Source organism: Sus scrofa, chromosome 9 (genome assembly GCF_000003025.6).
Source record: "Sus scrofa isolate TJ Tabasco breed Duroc chromosome 9, Sscrofa11.1, whole genome shotgun sequence".
NCBI classification, from domain to species: Eukaryota; Metazoa; Chordata; class Mammalia; order Artiodactyla; family Suidae; genus Sus; species Sus scrofa.
Genome location: NC_010451.4, coordinates 101,929,279 through 101,949,621, shown reverse-complemented (window position 1 = coordinate 101,949,621; position 20,343 = coordinate 101,929,279). Strand labels below are relative to the sequence as shown.

General features: G+C 36.2%; 1 protein-coding gene across 14 annotated transcripts in view; it reads right to left on the bottom strand.

Annotated features, from left to right (window-relative positions):
- Positions 1–20,343, bottom strand: part of MAGI2 (membrane associated guanylate kinase, WW and PDZ domain containing 2) — a 1,324,507-nt gene that overhangs the window by 221,578 nt on the left and 1,082,586 nt on the right. For all 14 annotated transcript variants that reach the window (XM_021102528.1, XM_021102530.1, XM_021102529.1 and 11 more), the window contains one exon: positions 17,676–18,314. In XM_021102528.1, coding sequence (XP_020958187.1) covers positions 17,676–18,314 — 639 coding nt within the window. The remainder of the gene's footprint in view (positions 1–17,675; positions 18,315–20,343) is intronic.

The window sequence follows — 20,343 nt, the reverse complement described above, 5'->3', positions numbered from 1 at the left end:
CTGAGCCTGAGGAGAGCCTGTGACTTGGATTATGTTGAGAAACAGAGCGTGGTACAAGGCTAGCTGTTACATGCTTGCCTCCTTCGAGCATGCAATGCAGTTCTTGTAAATAAAATTTTTAAAACAAGTTTTATTTCAAACTCTGATCCTAAGGCTTTTTTTTTTTTTTTTTTTTTTTTTTGTAATATAACACAAAAATGACTCTGTACAAGCACACCCTTGGAGACAGGAGAGGATGAGACAGATTTCAATCAGGAACCATTGTTTGAAGGTGATCCACACCAAAGGAGGGTAAAGGAGGGAAAAAAGGAATCATGCGTTATTAAGGGATTGTTGGAAAGTATACTGTTCCAAATAAAATGGGTAAGCAAACCTCATGAACTTAATGGGCTTTTCTGTCAAGAGCATAACTAAGTGCTTTTTGCTGAACACTGATAGGTATAGATGTGGAAATAATGCCATCTTGTTTGTATCTTCTGTTAAAAGGGTGATTCTTAGTTTATGAAAAAATAGAAGTTAAAAGTGTGATTTTGTTGATGGATTTGTATCTATTGTTATAATTGTATTATAATTAGGCTAACAGTGTAGTTTTAATATATACAACAGTATACTAGAGTTATTCATTTTTCACAATGTTTGTGAGCAAGGCTGTTTGGAGCAATAAACTGTCATCTCAACTGTACCAGGAAAATGATGCATGGACTCTTAATCAGAGATCCAGTGACCAATTGATGGGAGCAGCAGCCCATTTATAATTGGTTAAAGGGCAAGGGATCTTTCAATCTGGAAGATGGAATGTGTCTTTGGGATTCTTCTGATAAATTCTGAAGAGGCACAATGGTAACTTCAATGCTATGACTTAACTGAAAATCTTCACCTAAAGAAATGACATCAGTATTTGCTAGGGCTTCTTGGGAAATGTGGGAGGCTGGGAAAGTAATCCTGGAAGAAGTAATATTGACTTGAATTCTCAAGGGTAAATAGGAGCTTGCAAAAACAATAAAAACAAACAGAAGTGATTTTTCGTGTAGGAAGAAATATTTTCCCATGGCAATGAAGTGTGAAACAATAGATTTATGTTGCTAAGAGAGTATAAATTCCATGAAGGCAGGGATTTTTATCTGTTTTGGTCACTGCTGAGTGACAGAACTTCAAGTTGTTACTGAAACATGGATTGAACAGGTTGGTAAGGATCAGATGATGAAGGATTTGGATGTAAGATAAAGAGTTGCTCTTGGATCTTTAGAAGCCATGGAAAAGCACAGGCCAGCCTTAAGAGGGGATATAAACCCATAAAAGATGGTAAGATCATGTAGGTGGCTGTGGTCTGGTGGTGAGCCTATAGAGTTATAAAAGAGTTAAAAGGAACAACATCTGGGAAATCTCAGTTTTTGAAAGATGGACAAAGAAACAGGATTTGTTAAAGGGGTCTGAGAAGAAATAGAGAACTGGAAGACAGCTAGAGGAGATTGGTGTCTTGGAAGCCAGGGGAGAAGAGATTCTGAAAGAAATGAGAAATACTCATTTGACAAATAGGAAGCCGCTGCTAATGTTAGAGCACTGCAGTAGCATGATGGGGATTGAAGTCAAGAACTATAAGGAAGGTAAGAAAGTGCGGAGGTTAAGTAAAGCCTATTAGTCCAAAGATAATAGTTTTAAGTGAGTTATGGACTAAGGTAGGATATATGTAGACACATATGCAGATGATATTTCAAAAAAAGAAAACATGTGAGAATGAAAGAAAAAAGAGCCATGGCTGGAGGGTAACACAGAATGAAGAAAAGGTTCTTAAAGTATGAGAAATTCCAGCAGGTTTATAGGCTGAGGGTATGGTGCCCAGAGAAAAAGGAAGTTATGACAGTGTCCATGATACAGGAAAATGATGAAACAGTTTCCCAAGAGGACAGTAGTGGCTTCCTTCAAGAACAAGGTGAAGTTGGTGTCTTTCAATAGAAGACCTATAAGTTCTCCTTTGAATCCAGAGTAAAGAATAAAGGATGGGGCTATATAAGCTAGTTTCTAAGATCTGAGAGAGTTTCTAAGACCTTATATATAAGCACTTGGGATGATGGATAAATGTGGATCTAATAAATGTATTTAATAGCATGAGTGTTTTCACTTTCATTTTGATTTTCTTTATATAAGAGTGGGAACTTAGATGCAAAGAGGCGAGGAATTCCATGTGGGATTTAGTAGGTCCTCAAACTCACTTTAGATTGCTGGCATAGATGGTTTGGGTAGTTTTGTTTTGTTTTGTTTTCTTTTTTTTTTAACATATGAAAACCATACACAGCTAAATTGTAATATTCATCCTAAATTTACAGCCATTTAGATGAAATAGATTCCTTTATGCTTCCCTTGCTAAATTTTATTCCGAATTTTAAACAGAAGTGTCACCCTGGTGCAACCTTTCCCACTCTACCGGTAGAAGATGCTTTGTAACATAAAACTGTTTCTGAATGGAAATGTATTATAATGCTCATTAAAAGCCACTCTCTTGGAAATGTAAAACTGATTTATCTAATGTACTACAAAATTCTCTATAAATGTACCACACGTTGTGAAATAACATTAATTAGAAGGATAGGCAAAACAATACATTTTCTTTAAATTTGAGGGCAATTAGCATAACTCCCATTAATACGGTATAATAACGGCAATTATTTTCGTTTGCACTTTTGGTAGAATTTATATTCATTAAAAGTCCATATTCCTATTCTGAATTATGAAAAAATGAACTTTACTTTATAATGTTTTATAGTAAGATAATGCTATAGATGATTTCATTCATTAATTCAACAAGTAAGAGCCTACATGCAGGTGCTATGATTCAACAGTCTTCATGACAAGATTTCCTAAGTTTAACATCCAGAATTCTCTTGCACAGAACTTTAATTGCACTCAGTCCATCCATTTAACTTTCTCCTCTCATGCATAAGCAACTAGCACTCTAGGGACAGAGCACATTTTTTGCCATAATTTCTTACATATAATTTTATTACACTATACTGGCAGATAGTGAGGTGTGTGTGTGTGTGTGTGTGTGTGTGTGTGTGTGTTTTCTTTTTTGGCTACTTCAGTTTTAAGATTTATAGAATCAGGGGAATTTGAAACTTAACTGGCAAATTTATTGTATACTGGTCATTTTTAGGTTTGAGTTTATAACTTTTTTAAAAAAGTCATAATGATAAGACACTAAGATTCTCTCCCCCCACAGAGAAATAATTTACATGAACCGATTGAACCTATTTTAGGTAATAGTAAATTTTATCATCTTCCTTCAGTTTCAGAATTGTTGCCTATAACCATCCTCTTTTTTCCTTCTTTCTTCTGACCTCTGACATTTCTTAAAATCCCAAATTCTGCTACTGCCAAGTTGTGTATATGGTTCATAAACTTTTGGGCTACGACCTCAAGGAAATGACCATAGTGGATTAGAAGGAGGAAGGGGATATGCTTATAGATAACACATGAAAAATAAACTACTCCTTACAACTCCTCTCTTCTGGAGTCTCCAACTAATGGATGCGCAATTGTAACCAGATAAGCCCATGATTCAGAAACACAGAACTGTAGAGTTTCTGAGATGATACAGATATTACAGATTATTTTTTATTTATTTATTTATTTTCTTGGTCTTTTTCCTTTTAGAGCCTCACTTGTGGCATATGGAAGTTCCCAGGCTAGGCCTATGCCAGAGCCACGGCAACGCGGGATCTGAGCCGCATCTGCGAATCTGCGACCTACGACACAGCTCACGGCAACACCGGATCCTTAACCCACTGAGCAAGGGCAGGGATCAAACCCACGACCTCATGGTTCCTAGTCGGATTCGTTAACCACTGCGCCACGACGGGAACTCCAAGATATATTTTTAAATAAAACAAATGATATATCAAGTTGGCCAACTGATGTGAATATGTGGGTTAGGGTGGAGTGGGGTGCTTTTTGGATAAAAGAGAGTTTGCAGTTTTTAAATTTGTCTTTTTATACTACCTGAACATTATAATGAAGAGTTGAAAAAGTCATTTGTCTCCAAGAATCTCCTGGATACAATAAATGCCACTGTCCTCTTCACAAGCCCTAAATGAAATGAGGTCTAAAATATTAAGAAGTACAATAGCCGCTCTTTTGGAAACCTACCACAGAACTTTGACATTGCACAAATAGAAATGCCAGTTCTTTTGGTGATCAGAAGTTGATCTCATGTGAGTTGGATGGTGGAAAGTAAAGATAATCTAGAGTAACTGTGAAAGGAGAAAGTGCACTTTCTTTCCCTGGAATATATATGAGTGTGTGTGTGTATATATATATATATATATATACATGTATGTGTATATATAAAATATCACAGTACATACAAATAAATGCACTCTACTCTAATGGTTCAAATATGAAAGAGGGTTTGTTTTCAAGTGACCAAAACACTAATGTTGACTTCTCCCCAGTCAGCCATATCCAAAAAAAAAAAAAAAAAAAAAAAAAAAAATTTGAGTGTTTTTTCCAATTGACTTGAACGGTCAAGTTAACTCAAAATTTAATCCTACTGGCAAATCCAATGTTAAATTCTTAGCCCTGATTTACTCAGCATTTGATACTATTGTTCACACCTTCCATCTTGAAACATTTTCCTTCCTAAGACAGTCAGTGCTCCTTTCTCAGAAGTCATGCTTTCTTAGCCTTTTGCTGTTCACTCTTCCTGTTTTTGACCTTAAAGTTAGAGAGTTCCAGGCCTCAGTCCTCAGAAAGTTTCTCTTCTTTATTTATGTCCACTACCTAGATGTTCTCTTAAGTCTCCAGCTTTAAATACCCTCCTCACACCAGCCATTACCTCTTAGAAAGCTAAAAGGTATCTCAAGCTTGGCAGGTACAAACTGGACTCAATTCCCCCTGCAGCCCCACCATGAACATTTCCATCCATCATGTTCATCAGGTCAGTAAATGGCAACTCTGTTCTTCCAATTGCTTATGTCAAAAACCTTGCAGCCTTTGATTCCTCTCTTTCTTGTATGTCCCACATCCCATCCATCAGCATATCCTAGAATTTTCCTTTGAAATATATCCAGAATCCATTTCTTTTTTTCTTTTTGTCTTTTTAGGGCCACACCTGTGGCATATGGAGTTCCCAGGCGAGGGGATGAATTGGAGCTATAGCTGCTGGCCTATACCACAGCCACAGCAACGTGGGATCCGAGCTGCATCTTGACCTGCACCACAGCTCACAACAACACCGGATCCTTAACTCACTGAGCAAGGCCAGGGATCCAATATATGTTCTTGTGGTTACTAGTCAGATCTGTTCCTGCTGAGCCATGACAGGAACTCCCGGAATCCATTTCTTACTTCCTCCACTCCTACCATCCTTCTCCAGCCTGCTCATCTTTCATTTGGATTGCTGGGAAAGCCAATGCACGTGTCTGCCTCTTTCCATCCTTGTCTACCAACAGTTTATCCTCAACACAACAGCCACAGTGAGTCATATCACATCATTCCTATGTTCAAACACTCCAAACGCTTCCCATTTTGTTCAAAACTAAATGCTAAAATCCTTTCTATGGCCCCTGGCTACATAAGGCTTTACATTATCTGCCTCCCTACAGCCCCAACAATCTGCCTTGAGCTCATCTGCTACTGAATTTCTTCCCTACTCAGTCTGGGCCACATGAGCTTCCTTGCTGTTAAGTGTCTACATCAAGCATGGTCCAGCCTCTGGACCTTCTCTCTGCCTGGAACGCTCTTCTCCTAATTCACACAGCTTGCTCCCTCACTTTCTTTAGATCCTCGCACAGATGTCTGTCCCTGACTACTCTTTCTTTTCTTTTCATTTTTTTCCCCTGTCTTTTGTCTTTTTAGGGCCACACCGGTGGCATATGGAGGTTCCCAGGATAGGGGTTGAATTGGAGCTGCAGCTGCTGGCCTACACCACAGCCACAGCAACATCAGAAGAAAGGAATGTCTGTGACCCACACCACAGCTCACGGCAACGCCAGACCCTTAAACCACTGAGCTAGGCCAGGGATCAAACCCGCAACCTCATGGTTCCTTGTCAGATTCATTTCCACTGCGCCATAACCGGAACTCCCTGACTACTCTTTCTAAAGAGAACTGTCTTCCTTGCTCATCATTCTGCCTTCTTTTACTCTGCTTCTCAGTTTTTCTTCATTCTTATCTCTAACATGTAATTCTTTGCTTATTATCTAATTTCCCCCTAGGAGCTAAGCTTCTTGAAGCAGGGACTTGGTTTGGATTACTGACATCTTTGTAGCATCTAGACCAGTGCTGAGCACACAGTTGGCCCTCAGCAAATATTTATTAAGCGAATGAATAAATCCTGCATATCCAAGTATAAGCCAGCAAAGCTTTATGGAAATAAACTTCAGGGAACCTGATGTAATGTGAAATTCACTGATATTAGAGTCAGAAGACATAGATTCGAGTTCCGATTTTGCTACTTGTAAGTGGTGTGACAACCACTCTTCAAGCATTCCCAGCATCCTGTCTCTCTCACGCTAAAGGTCATCTGTGCGACTGTTTTCTCCTTCAGTGTATAGCTTGTGGCACCCATGGAATTTTCCACATTATAACGACATACCTTGTCATCAAATACATTTTCCATACCTCTGCCTAGACACACATTCATTGAACTTGGGCCAATTACTTAACTCTAAGTTTCTTTATCTATGAAAGCTGAGTTGAGAAGGGAAATGCTAGCAGAACCTGTGAATATTAAAATATATATCGGTAGCTTGAATGTACTTCAAAAGCTGAAAATAATTCCTATTACGATATCACATTACAAAAAAAAGATTTCACCTCACGCTTTGACATAATCAGTAGTTATTATGTCCTGGATGTGCTCATCAAGATGCAGACAGCATATTAGAACTATCCAGGGCATAGTATCTATATGTGACCCCAAACTATAATCTTTCCCAGCCTTTCATGGTTAATGGAGCCTAGAACTGAGTTCGGGCCAATGAAAAGCAGGAGGAAAAGATATACACCCCTCCTGGGGTTGGCCCCTAAAGCCTCTAGCATGATCCTCTATGCTTTTGTTTGCATTTTATCTGCCAGCTGGCTAGAAAGGACCCAATGGGAGACTTTAAGGTCTTAGTGCCTGGAGATCTACCAGGGAGAATAAGCCACTATTCTACGTGGAGCCACTATGTGGAGGAGAGTCACCCAGGGAATCCGCCATCCAGGAACTTATGTATTGGAAACCATATGAGTGAGAAATAGACGTTCATTGCACTAAGTCTCTGAGACCTCAGGGCATATTTGTTAATACAGCAGCCAGGCTGCCATGGTCATTCACAACTAATGGTTTGCATTTGATACTTGGTTTCCTGTATTATATATATTCTTCTGCTAACATTAAGTGGAATGTTAGATTACATAATATTGATTGTGGAATGTCCACTTTGATTTTTACCTAATCTCTCTAGATAGCACTCTTTTCAAATAACCAGTGCTTTTCTCTCTGAAAAATTCCTATAACAGATCCTTATTATTGGTAATACTGATGCTCTTTTTTTAAGCTAAAATCTCTTTTGATAACTTTTTTTATTTTTGATTACTGTTTTTTTTTATTTTTTTATTTCCCCTATATATATATATATTTTCTACTGTACAGCATGGTGACCCAGTTACACACACATGTATACATGCTTTTTTCCCCATTATCATGCTCCATCATAAGTGACTAGACATAGTTCCCAGTGCTACACAGGCAGGATCTCGTCATGGCTAAGTGGTTAACGAACCCAACTAGCATCCATGATGACTTCTTAAGTCTATTGTTGTGGTGGTGATAATGGTAGTTTTGAAATTTCCAGCGCTTCTTTAAAAATACCTTTTACAACTTTAACTAGCTGCCTACATATTTCTCCAAACAAGTAGTGATATGAAATAAATACTAAAATATTTGGAGTAAAAGGGTACAATATTTGCAACTTAGTCTTAAATGGTTCAGAAACAGACACACCAATGTACACACATACACACACTAAGCAAATGGGGCAAAAGATTAATGTGGGTAAGTAGTATTTGATGTTCTGTGTACTATACTTGGAATTTTTTTGATTATTGTTTTTTTAAATTTATTTATTTTTTACTTGGAATTTTTATGTGAAGTTAAAACTATTTCTAAATCAAAAAAGTTTTTAGAAAAAAATGTTAGCATTATTAAAAATATCAATACTCCTTACAGCTTTGCTTTTGATATTTTCTCTGTGGAGTTTAAAACTTATTATACAATGTTTTTGATAATACGTTTTTTGATATTTTAAAGCAGGAGTTCATGACATAGACATTATTCTTTGTTTCCATAATTTTATGCTTTACCCTCAAACACAGCTCTGCTATAGTCTATACTGCCTCTCAAATACTCTGAATTCTATTTGAATGTGAAAGAAAGAGAATATGTGCATTATTGATACTATTTATTATTATACTGTCAGCATGAGAAGGGAATATTCTGATCTAGTGAAAAGTTTGGGTGTTACATTTTCTAGAACTAGGAAGAAAAATTTTCAAATACTAACATATGGGAGGTTCAAAAATTAAGTAGGAACTTTGTTGCATTTTAATATAAATGAGAGTACAACACATGACAAGGATTGATTATAGTAATCACTCTGAGGTTGCTTTATTGCAGATATCAGGTAGCAGCCTCCTTGGGCAGAAAGTGTAGTGCTTCTCTATTCCATACTAGGCTGAGCATCAGCCAGCAAATTATTCACAAAAAAACTAGTGTTTTTCTTGAACTATTGAAAAGGAAAAACTATTAGCCAGCCTAATCAATAAAATAGCACTCATAAGACATGAGAATAATAGAAATATTCTTAGGTAAAGGGGAAAATAGAAGAACAATTAGAGAATATTTGATTCAAAGTTACTTCAATACATGTGAAACATGAATAAAAAAGACAATCTTATAGAATAATGTAAATTATAAAAAACAAGTCCAGCCAAGACAGAAATTCTAACAAGATTAATTACCATGGAAGAAATTGAGAAAGTTATAAAGGGGTATCCTTCCCTCTACCAAACCACACCACATCATACCACACCACACCAAACCAAATCAAACCAAACCAAACCAAACCCCAAACCTAACCCACTAGAACTAGATAATTTCAAAGGTATATTATATCTTCAAGGAACTGATAACTTCGATGTTATTTAAATTGTTTTTGAGCAAAGAAAGAAAGCTATTGAATGCTTTTATGACACCAGCAAAACTTTGATAGTAAAATCCGAAAGAAAAGAACAAACCAAAACAAAACAAAACCTCAAAAAGAAGACTTGGGACCAGTCTCATTTATTAATGCTGATGCAAAATTATATATAAACAAATAGAATCCAGGAGTATATTACAAGCATAATATTTTTTATTCTGGGACTAGAAGGATAGTTCAACACTAATAAACCTCTTAACGCAATTTATCACAGCAATAAATCACAGGAGAAAATAATGATCATCTCCACAGATGCCTTTTTGGATTTTAATAAAGTTTATTACCCACTTTTGATATTCTTAACGAAATAGGAATAGAAGAGTACTTCCTTCACATATTAAATAGTCATCTCAAATAAAAAGTCAGTATTGTGTTTGTGTAAAATGAGACAGTTTTGATTTAAGCCAGGAATAAGATAGGGATTTCTGTAATCCCTGCTATTAATCAACATCTTTCAAGAAATAGCATTTGAAAGTATTAAATAAGACAAATCGGAGGTATGCAAATAGGAAAGGAGAAGGCAAAGTGATTATTTGTAGGTGGCAAGATTATGTGTCCCCGTATCCTATGAAATGAACTGAAATAAATATAAGAAACAATAAGATAACTCAGTAAAGTAACTGGTTACAAAATTAATATTCAAGAATAAAACTTCAGGGGATAAGGAGATATGTGATAAACAGAGGACATATTTATATTGGCATTTATTTTAATTTGGTTCCCTCCAATGGAATGTCAACTCCATACAAAAAGAATGCGGTTGACTTTGCTTATTGCCATACCTCAGTGCCAAAAAAATGCCTAGGACATAGCAGGCACTCAGGAAATATTTGTTGAATGAAAGAATGAATCTATAATATAGATTTACTCTATTGTGCAGAGACAGATGTGTCAAAACACATCACTTTTTAAAAATAGGTAAAAACTTAAAGCAACCAAAATGGATATTACAGGATATCTGATCAAAAAAGCTATTAAAAATGAGGTATATTTCTGAACTAACATATAAAGCCCTCTAAGATAAATCATTAAGTTAAAAAAAGCAAGGCACTAGGACATAATACAAATCTCAACACATTTAAAAGAAGTGAAATTGTACAAAACATGTTCTTCTCCAAGGATAAATTATTAGAAATCAATAGAAAAGAATTGGGAAATCCCAAATGTTTAAAAAACAACCAACACATTTCTAAGTAATCTATGGGTCAAAGAAGAAATCACAAGAGAAATAAGATGGTATCTTGAGCTGAATAAAAAAGAAAACACAGAATATCAAAATTTATGTAAGTCAGCTAACAAAGTGCTTACAGTGAAATTTATAGCTTTGAATGCTTTTATTTAAATTGTTACTCTAGGCTTTCACCTCAGAATGACAGAAAAGGCAAAGTAAATCAAACACAAAATAGGCAGAGGAAAGGAACTGACAAAGATCAGAGTGGAAATCACTGAAATAGAAAAACAGTGAGTGATATCACTCATGTCTGGTATCTAATATACAGCACAAATGAACCTTTCCACAGAAAAGAAAATCATGGACTTGGAGAATAGACCTGTGGTTGCCCGGGGCGGGGGTAGTGGGAGGGATTGGGAGCTTGGGTTTAATGGATGCAAACTATTGCTTTTGGAATGGACTAACAATGAGATCCTGCCGTGTAGAATTGAGAACTATGTCTAGATACTTACAATGCAGCATGACAATGGGAGAAAAAATTATGTATACATGTATGTGTAACTGGGTCCCCTTGCTGTACAGTAGGAAAAAAAAAGTGTGTTGGGAGAAATAACAATAAAAAATAAATAACAATAAATAAATAAAAAAGAAAAACAATGAATCCAAAAAATTGATTCTTAAAAAGGAATTTTATAAACTTCTGTTAAAAACTTTATGGTAACATATCTGACAACTTAGATGAATTGTAAAAATTCCTAGAAATTCACAAATTACCAAAACTGATTCAAGAAAAAACAGAAAATTAGAATGGACTTAAGTCAAGAAAATAAATTTAATTAATAACTAAAATCATTTCATGAATAAAAAACCAGACTGATGTCCTCATTGGTAGATTCTATCAAATCTTTTAAGGAGAAAATAATATCAATCCTACACAAGCTCTTTCAGAAAAGAGAGGCAGAGAGAGAGAGAGAGGCCAATATGATCCTGATACAAAAACCAGACAAAGACATCACATGGAAACAAAATTACAGAAAAACCTCCTGCCAGGAAGTTCACAAATTCTTAATGAAATATAAGCAAACAGAATCTAGCAACATACAAAAATAATTATACACCATGACCAAGTGGGGTTACCCCAGGAGTACAAAATCAGTTTAGTATCTAAAAGTCATGTAATGTAAAACACTATATTAATGAAGAATAAAACTACATGAATATCTCAATAACTGTGGAAAAAACATTTAATGAAAGTGGAAACACAGTGATTAAGACTCTCAACAATTTTCTCAAACTTTATAAAGGACATATAAAAAACTACACCAAAAAAATCATACTTAACAGGAAAGTCTAATGCTTTTTCCCTAAAATTGGCAATAAGGCAAGGATGTTCCCTCATAATTACTTCTATTCAACATCATACTGGAGGTTCCAAGTAGTGTGAGAAGACATGCAAAAGGAGTCAAAGATAAAAAAAAATGGAAAGAAAGTAATAAGACTTTACTTAGATGTTACCTGTGCAGAAAAATCTTAGGAAATATAACAGGAAAGCCTCCAGAACTAAGTGAGTATGAAATATAACAGAAAAGCCTCCAGAACTACGTGAGGATAACAGGGTTAAAGTGTACACGATAAAAAAAATTAAATGTATTTTTATATTAGCAACAAACAATCTGAAAATGACATTGACAAAACAATTTCATTTACAATAATACCAAAAAAAAAAAAAAGCAAAAAAGCTAGGAAAAGCTTAACAAAAGAAAGTATAAGATCTGTACATTGAAAATTACAAACCACTACTGAGAGAAATGAAAGAAGATTGAAGTAAATGAAGAGATATACCGTATTTATGAACCGAGAGATCCAATGTTAAATTGACAGCTCTCCACAGATTGTTCTATACATTCAATACAATATCAAATCACAGTGGGTCTTTTATTTTAGAAAATAATTAAAAAGCCAATCCTAAAATTTATATGAAAAATGCAAAGAACCTAGAATAATTAAAATAATTTTGAAAAAGGAGAAAAAAAGTTCAGAAGATTCACACTACCTGATTTCATGACTTAATATAAAGCTAATCTAGAAAGTGTGACATTATCCTTTAGGACAGACATATAGATCAATGGAGCAGCATAGGGTCTAGAAATAAGCCCTCACATTTATACTAATTCATTTTTGACAAAAGTGCCAAGGCAATCCAAGGTGAAAGGATAGTTTTCTTCAATAAATAGTGCTAGAACAATTAGATATCCATATGTAACAAAATGCACGTAGAGACTTAACTTACACTATGCTCAAAAATGATCTTGAAATGCTTTATAGATCTAAAAGCATACTTTTAGCTCTAAAGTAAGAGCTGAAAGTATACAACTTTTAGAAGAAAGCAGGAATAACTTTGTGACCTTGGATTAAGCAAAGATTTCTTACATCTAAAACAAAAGAATCACCCATATAAGAAAATGCTGGTAAACTGGAGTTGGTCAAAATTAAAAACTTTTATGCTTCAAAAGAAACCATTAAGGAAATGAAAAGACAAGCCATGGTCTGAGAGAAAATATTTGCAAATCATACATCTTATAAAAGGCTTTTAATAAGAACATACAAAGGACTTTTACAACTTAATAAGAAGACAAACAGATCAATAAATACACAAATGGGCAAAATATTCAGTAGGCATGACACCAAAGAAAGTAATTAATGCTAATAAACATATAAAAATACAGTAAACACATGAAAAGATTAGAGAAATGTAAATTAAAAACACAAAAGACATTATACTGGCACTGACTAAAATGGCTATAATCAAAATGATCAGCTATTACCAAGTTTGGCCAGCAATGGACAGAAACTGGAAACCTCACACATTGTTAGTGGGAATGTAAAGTGGTATAGCCATTTTGGAAAACATTCTGGCAATTTTAGAACAATTTAAATATATATGGATTAAGCAAAGACAAGACACCATAAAACTCCTAGAAGAGAACATAGGCAAAACATTCTCTGACATGAATCATACAAATGTTTTCCTAGGTCAGTCTCCCAAGGCAATAGAAATTATATAAAAAAAAATAAACCAACGGGACCTAATCAAACTGACAAGCTTTTGCACAGCAAAGTAAACCAAAAAGAAAGCAAAAAGACAACCTACAGAATAGGAGAAAATAGTTTGAGATGATGCAGCTGATAAGGGCTTAATATTTAAAATATACAAACAACTTATACAACTCAACAACAAAAAAACCAACAAGCCAATTGAAAAATGGGCAGAAGACCTGAATAGACATTTCTCCAAAGAAGAGATACAGAGGACCAATGAGCATATGAAAAAACCCAGGAGTTCCCGTCGTGGCGCAGTGGTTAACGAATCCGACTAGGAACCATGAGGTTGCGGGTTCGGTCCCTGCCCTTGCTCAGTGGGTTAACGATCCGGCGTTGCTGTGAGCTGTGGTGTAGGTTGCAGACGCGGCTCGGATCCTGTGTTGCTGTGGCTCTGGCGTAGGCTGGCGGCTACAGCTCTGATTAGACCCCTAGCCTGGGAACCTCCATATGCCGCAGAAGCGGCCCAAAGAAATAGCAAAAAAAAAAAAAAAAAGAAAAACCCACAACATCACTAAGTATTAGACAAATGCAAATCAAAACTACAATGAGGTACCACCTCATGGTCAGAATGGCCATCATTAACAAATCAACAAATAACAAATGCTGGATAGTGTGTGGAGAAAAGGGAACCCTCCTGCACTGTTGGTGGGAAATGTAAACTGGTACAAACACTATGTAAAACAGTATGGATATACCTCAGAAAACTTAATATAGAACTACCATATGACCTAGCAATCCCACTCTTGGGCATATACCCAGACAAAACTTTCCTTGAAAAAGATACATGCACCCACATGTTCATTGCAGCTCTATTCACAGTAGTCCAGACACGGAAACAACCTAAATGTCCACTGACAGATGAATGGATTAAGAAGATCTATATATACACAGTTGAATACTACTCAGCCATAAGAAAGAACAAATTAATGCCATTTGCAGCAACATGGATGGAACTAGAGATTCTCACACTAAATGAAGTCAGAAAGAGAAAGACATATACCATACGAAATCACTTATATTTGGAATATTAAATATGGCACAAATGAACTTATCTACAAAAAAGAAACAAACTCTTGGACACAGAGAACAGACTTGTGGTTGTCAAGTGGGAGAGGGAGGGAATGGGATAGACTCAGAATTTGGGGTTAATAGATGCAAACTCTTGCCTTTGGAGTGGATAAGCAATGAGATCCTGCTGTATAGCACAGGGAACTATATCCAATCATTTGTGATGGAATGTGAAGGAGGATAATGTGAGAAAATAATGTATGCAAATGGATAACTGGGTTACTTTACTGTTCAGCAGAAATTGACATAAAATTGTAAGTCAACTATAATAAAAACTTTTAAAAAATAATAAATAAGGTACATCCTAATAACCAGGATATTCAGAGCAAGGTATGTGTAACATCTTTCCATGTTAAATGTTAAATATACTACAGGTATTCATACACACGCTAGTTAACACTACAAAATTTCTGGAAGTTTGTGTATACAAACAAAATGTTTGCTTCTAGGAAAAGGATTGAAAGCAGGAGACAGGAGGGAGAATTACTTTTCATTGTGTACCTTCTGACACTGTTTGAAAAAAAATTAAACCACATAATTACTTTATAAATCAAAAATCCTAGTAAATCATTTAAAATAAACAACTATGATCCTGACATAAAGACCCAGGTGTATGAATCTGCTCTTGAGGATTTAGGCTTATTTGAATGAGGCCATATACACTTCTGAGTAGCGTATAGTAAGATGATCAAAGTGAATTTCATCACAAAAACATGGCATTAGTTCCTGCTAATTTCAGAGAGCTTAGTGCTAATTGTGGGAATTGGGGGAAAAACAAGAGGTTTTTGACTAGAAGTACTTTAAGCATCACAGGGTACTACCTTTTCTAGTTGTACACTAGCCACAATATAAAAAGAAATACCTCACCCTCAAACACAAACAATATGCAAACAAAGCTTTGAATGCTTGATTTATGTATCTGTCTGCAACAATACTGAATCATTATGCTCTACACCTGCAACTAACACACTATTGTAAATCAACTATGCGTCAATTAAAAAAAACTCTGACTGGAGGATTAAATTGGGGTGGAGGAGAATAGAGGAAAGGATGAGTAAGAATAGGAGAATCTAGCTGACAGTAGGCATGGAGAAATATTTTCAGAAAAGGTACAAATGGCAATATTATAAATACATATTATATAGGTGTGAATATATATGAATAAACAATTTCAGAATACTTTTTCTGCTATATGATACCTTTTAAAATGGTATTATATATATAAAAATGTGTTCAAACTTGTTTCTATGAATCATATAGTGGATACTGCACAGTGAGTTTAAGTTACGCATTTTACTATCAAGAACCTTTTACAAAGATTTGATTTTTGATTGTACATTATGAAGCTAAGGCTATTTAATTAAGAATATTTGTTTTTGGAGTTTCCATCATGGCTCAATGGAAATGAATCTGACTAGCATTCATGAGGACGCAGGTTCGATCCCTGGCCTCCTTAGTGGATTCGGATCCAGCGTCAATGTAAGCTGTGGTGTAGGCTGCAGACATGGCCTGGATATGGCATTGCTGTGGCTGTGGAGTAGGCTGGCAGCTACAGCTTTGATTCAACCCCTAGCCTGAGAACCTCCATATGCTGCCGGTATGGCCATAAAAGGACAACAAAACAAAACAAAACAAAAGAATATTTGTTTTAATCTTAAGCAACGGGAGAAATTAAAATACACTGTCAATATTTAATTATCAAGATTCAAGTGCTATTTTGTCATAATGCTTTAAGGTCACATTTAAGACTTCTGCTGTCACATTAATTCTTTTTTAAAATATAGAATCATAGTACTTTGCATGGTGTTTCTCACAACAGCTTAGTATTTGGTGTCAAAGTTTTACACCAGGAATAAGTAATGTAAAATACTTCCTTGAAGGGGAAACACCTGCAGGGAGGGCCATATATGTCATAAAAAGTGCTTCTTTCAGCTTTGACTGCTTCATTTGTATTTCAAACTGAAGAGGCTTTCATGCTATTTTTAGCACTTTGAATAGACAATCACATATTTTTGCACCCCTGTGCTCTTAGCACATGAGTTCCTCACAGCACTGCTCTTCCTGACCCATTCCTGCTGTAGCTTTGGTGCTAATTTAGACTCAATGGACATTTAATGAGCACCTATGGTGGGCCATTACACTAAGGACACTACCATCAGGTTAGGTAGTATTATCATCCCATTGTTAACAGATGAGACATCTGAGGCTCATAGACTTGAAGTGTCCTAAAACCCCAAATTGCTAAGTGGAAAACCAGGACTTAGCTTGAGTCTTTCCTTCATACTCTGCTTTCAGGTGCCTCTCTTCTGCTTTCCCCTTTCTCTGCCTCTAATAAAGAGCAGAATACCAGAGAAATGAAGGAGGCCCCCTCTACCTAGCACCACTACCTTCCCCATGGAGAGGGTGAAAGGGAAGAAACTTCCAGGGCTCAGAGCTCCTATCACAGTCCTCGCTGCTGCCATTTCCATACTTCACCTGGAACACCCAGCCCAAAACCTTAGCCCTAACCCTGCTCCATAACTCTTTTCCCAGGTCACAGAAGGTGCTGGGGGTAATTATTACTGAAGCATTCCTGTAATAATGGAAGAAGTGTCCTGAGCAACCCTATTCACAACTCTGAAAAAATTTTTCTATGGTGACATAGATCCCATTGGCTCTTTTGGGGACTACCAAGCCTGTACCTGAGCTTGGTTGAACTAACTTCCAGTTGCTAGCTTACAATCCTAAGCACAGCTCAGAGTACTGCTTCCATGGGAAGAATCAGGTTTCTTAATTAAGTCAATGGAAGCCAGTTTGAGGCCTCCACAACTGATACCTTAATGAACTTCTGGAATATAACCAACTCATACCTGGCGATTCAATATTTACCCTCTCAGTTCACAGCAATATATTTGTAAGATTGAAAGCACTATTTGTATTGTACTCAATATAAAATAGGAAGAGATATACTCTCAAAATTCAAAAGCACAGCTTCCTGGACTATTTTTCGCTCTTACTTTTTTACGTTCATTTTGAAAAGTATGGCTTCATTCAACTCCAGAGAAACTTCTATTTTTTCAATATTACTGTGATTGCTGAGCCAGTGTTTATCTTACCTCCTCGATGAATAATCAAAGAAGTCTCACTTCCAATGGGACAGTCCTTAAGTATATCCACTACTTCCGTATGGCTCAGGTTCTGTACATTCTGCTGGTTGATCTCAACAATGAGGTCACCTTCACACAGGCCAGGACATCCCTGAATGTCAAGTATTTGTTTCACCCGCTGTCCTGTCGGACTATCTGCAATGGTGAAGCCAAAGCCCTGGGCACCTTTCACAATGGTTAAGGTCATAAGTTCAGCTTGGGTGGCCCCCGATGAAGCCATAGATACATTGTCGTCATGGACAGGCGGTGGATACGTGCCATCTAGCTGACCATCAGCTGGCATTGAGTGCAAAGAATGAGGCGGCCGATCTGTTATATCTGGAACTGACTGTGAGGTCCGAGAAATGTATTCCAAATAAGTTTCATAGTTATGTCTTCCATTGACCATCACTGGAGGTGGCCTCTCCATTATTGCAAGGGGTGGCACCATGCTGTTAGCAGGATCTTCAGGATCAAAGGGCAAAGGGTAGCCACGGCATAATACCAGGTTGACACTCTGACCAATGGGAACAGACTGGAAAAGTTTGACTACATCTGCATGAGTGTGTCCAAGGACACAAACTTCATTAATATAGACAATGACATCACCTGCAAGGGAAAAAAAGAAAGAGATTGACAACATGAAGTAAGTTCAATTAACGTTGACATAGAGAAATGGAATTATTTATGAGACTAGTGAAAGAGGTGCTCTGTTTCTCAGTAAGCAGTGAGAAAATCAATTAAATATTATTTAAATTCCTTGCAGGTGACTCAAGGTTACAACAGGTCTGCCAACAAATGCAGTGATCAAATGCTGAAAAAAAAATGCTATTTGGTTGTTTCTGAAGTTTAGAAAGAACTTCATGTTCAGAAAGCAAAGTTTAGAGGAATTTGTACCTTGAAGAAGCACACCATCTATGCCTCTTTTTTTCATCTTCATTTCCAACTTCAGTGCAATTCAGTTAATAGAATTTTCAAACTATTGAGAAGTGGTGGTCGTAAGTTTTAGATGTAAAACAAAGCCCACCATACAGGTTTTTTGGTATCAACTGTCTTTTTTTCTTTTTTATGGAAGAGAAAAATATTTTGTCCATTTATTTTATCTCTTTTTAGCAAAGTGTAATTGCAAGAGTTTTACAAATAAAGGTCAAGAGCATAGGTGTTGGAGTCAGGGATCTGGGTCCATATCCTGGCTCTGCTGTGATAATGGGCAAGTGTTTGACCTGCTTTGAGCCTCAGTCCCTCATTTGTTGAGTTGTTGTAAGGATGAAATGAGACAATGCAGGAAAGGGCCTGGCACAATGTCTGACACATGGTTAGCGGTCAATAAATGTGGACTATTATGAATACTACTGTTGCTAAAAGAGGATGAAGGGGATTTGAGACCCTGGCTTTCAAACATGAAGCTACCATAGACTTATCCTCTGATTTCAGATGCATTGGTGTTTCTGTAGATCTTTTCAAAACAGGTATTTGTCCTTTCTCCCCAGTGAACTGAATCACAGAGTTACAGAAGTCAACTGGTTAGAAGTTAACTTTATATATTAAAAATGTCCTGAATGCAAATTATTCATTATAAAATATATTCAGAAAAGCAATATTTCCTCCTTAAATGCAAGAAAACATGTTTGAGCTAATTGTTTTTAAAAATTCAATTATGTATAAATAACAGTTTTATTTTTGGAGTACTGTTCTATCACAGATTGATATTTTTATCCTCCCAAACCATAATATTTGAGAATTGAACTTGCAAATTGAGATTGGGTCTGATTATGCTGAGGAGTATATGAAAGATGAAAAGACATGTTTTCACAGATTGTCAAATGAGTAACTCAACAGACATCAGTTTATCAGGATGATTCTGAAATGGATAGTGTAAATGGCTAGAAATTTCATTCTGAGACATCATTGCCCATCAAAATTGCAAACATCAAAAATGAAACAGCGTTGAACTTTCAGAGTTAAATACGTCTCCGGCTTTTCTTCGTTGTCTGATATAAAATGATTTCTCCACTAAATGCACTTTAAAAATAAATAATTCTATGAATAAAACATTCCTGAGTAAAATGCCCTCAACTATGAAGGCTCAGCTTTCAGCTAACACTCTTCCCAAATGGTAGAGAACTGCTTGAAAGTGCTAAGATATAGAGAAAGAAAACCAGAACCAACCAACCAAACAACAAACAAAACCAAAATAACATTTTCAGGGATCCAGGTTAGGTTTGATTCTGGAAAATGTCACAGACTATGTGACTGGTCAGAGGGAACTTCACTTTCCAGTTACGTCTATCAGAGAGGGTGCTGGTGTACTGGCTGGGATACTGGGCCATGACTCAGAACTGAATTGGGATGGGCACGCTCTCTCTGTCACCATGATTTCTCAACAGACTGGGATGGGACAGTTGGGGGTATTTTAGCCTCATTTTTAACTGGTTCTGGTCATCCCAGAGTCTCAGAGAAGTTTGTGTGTGATTCGACAAACTTTCTTCTCCTCCTTGCCTCTACTATTTTTAAAGTTAAGTATATTTACAGAATGAAAGGTTCAAAGAATATAAATACTTGTGTACTATAATTCAGCTTAATGATGAAAAAATTACTTACTTATATTAGTTGAAGCTGCCCTGGGTAGCACAATCTC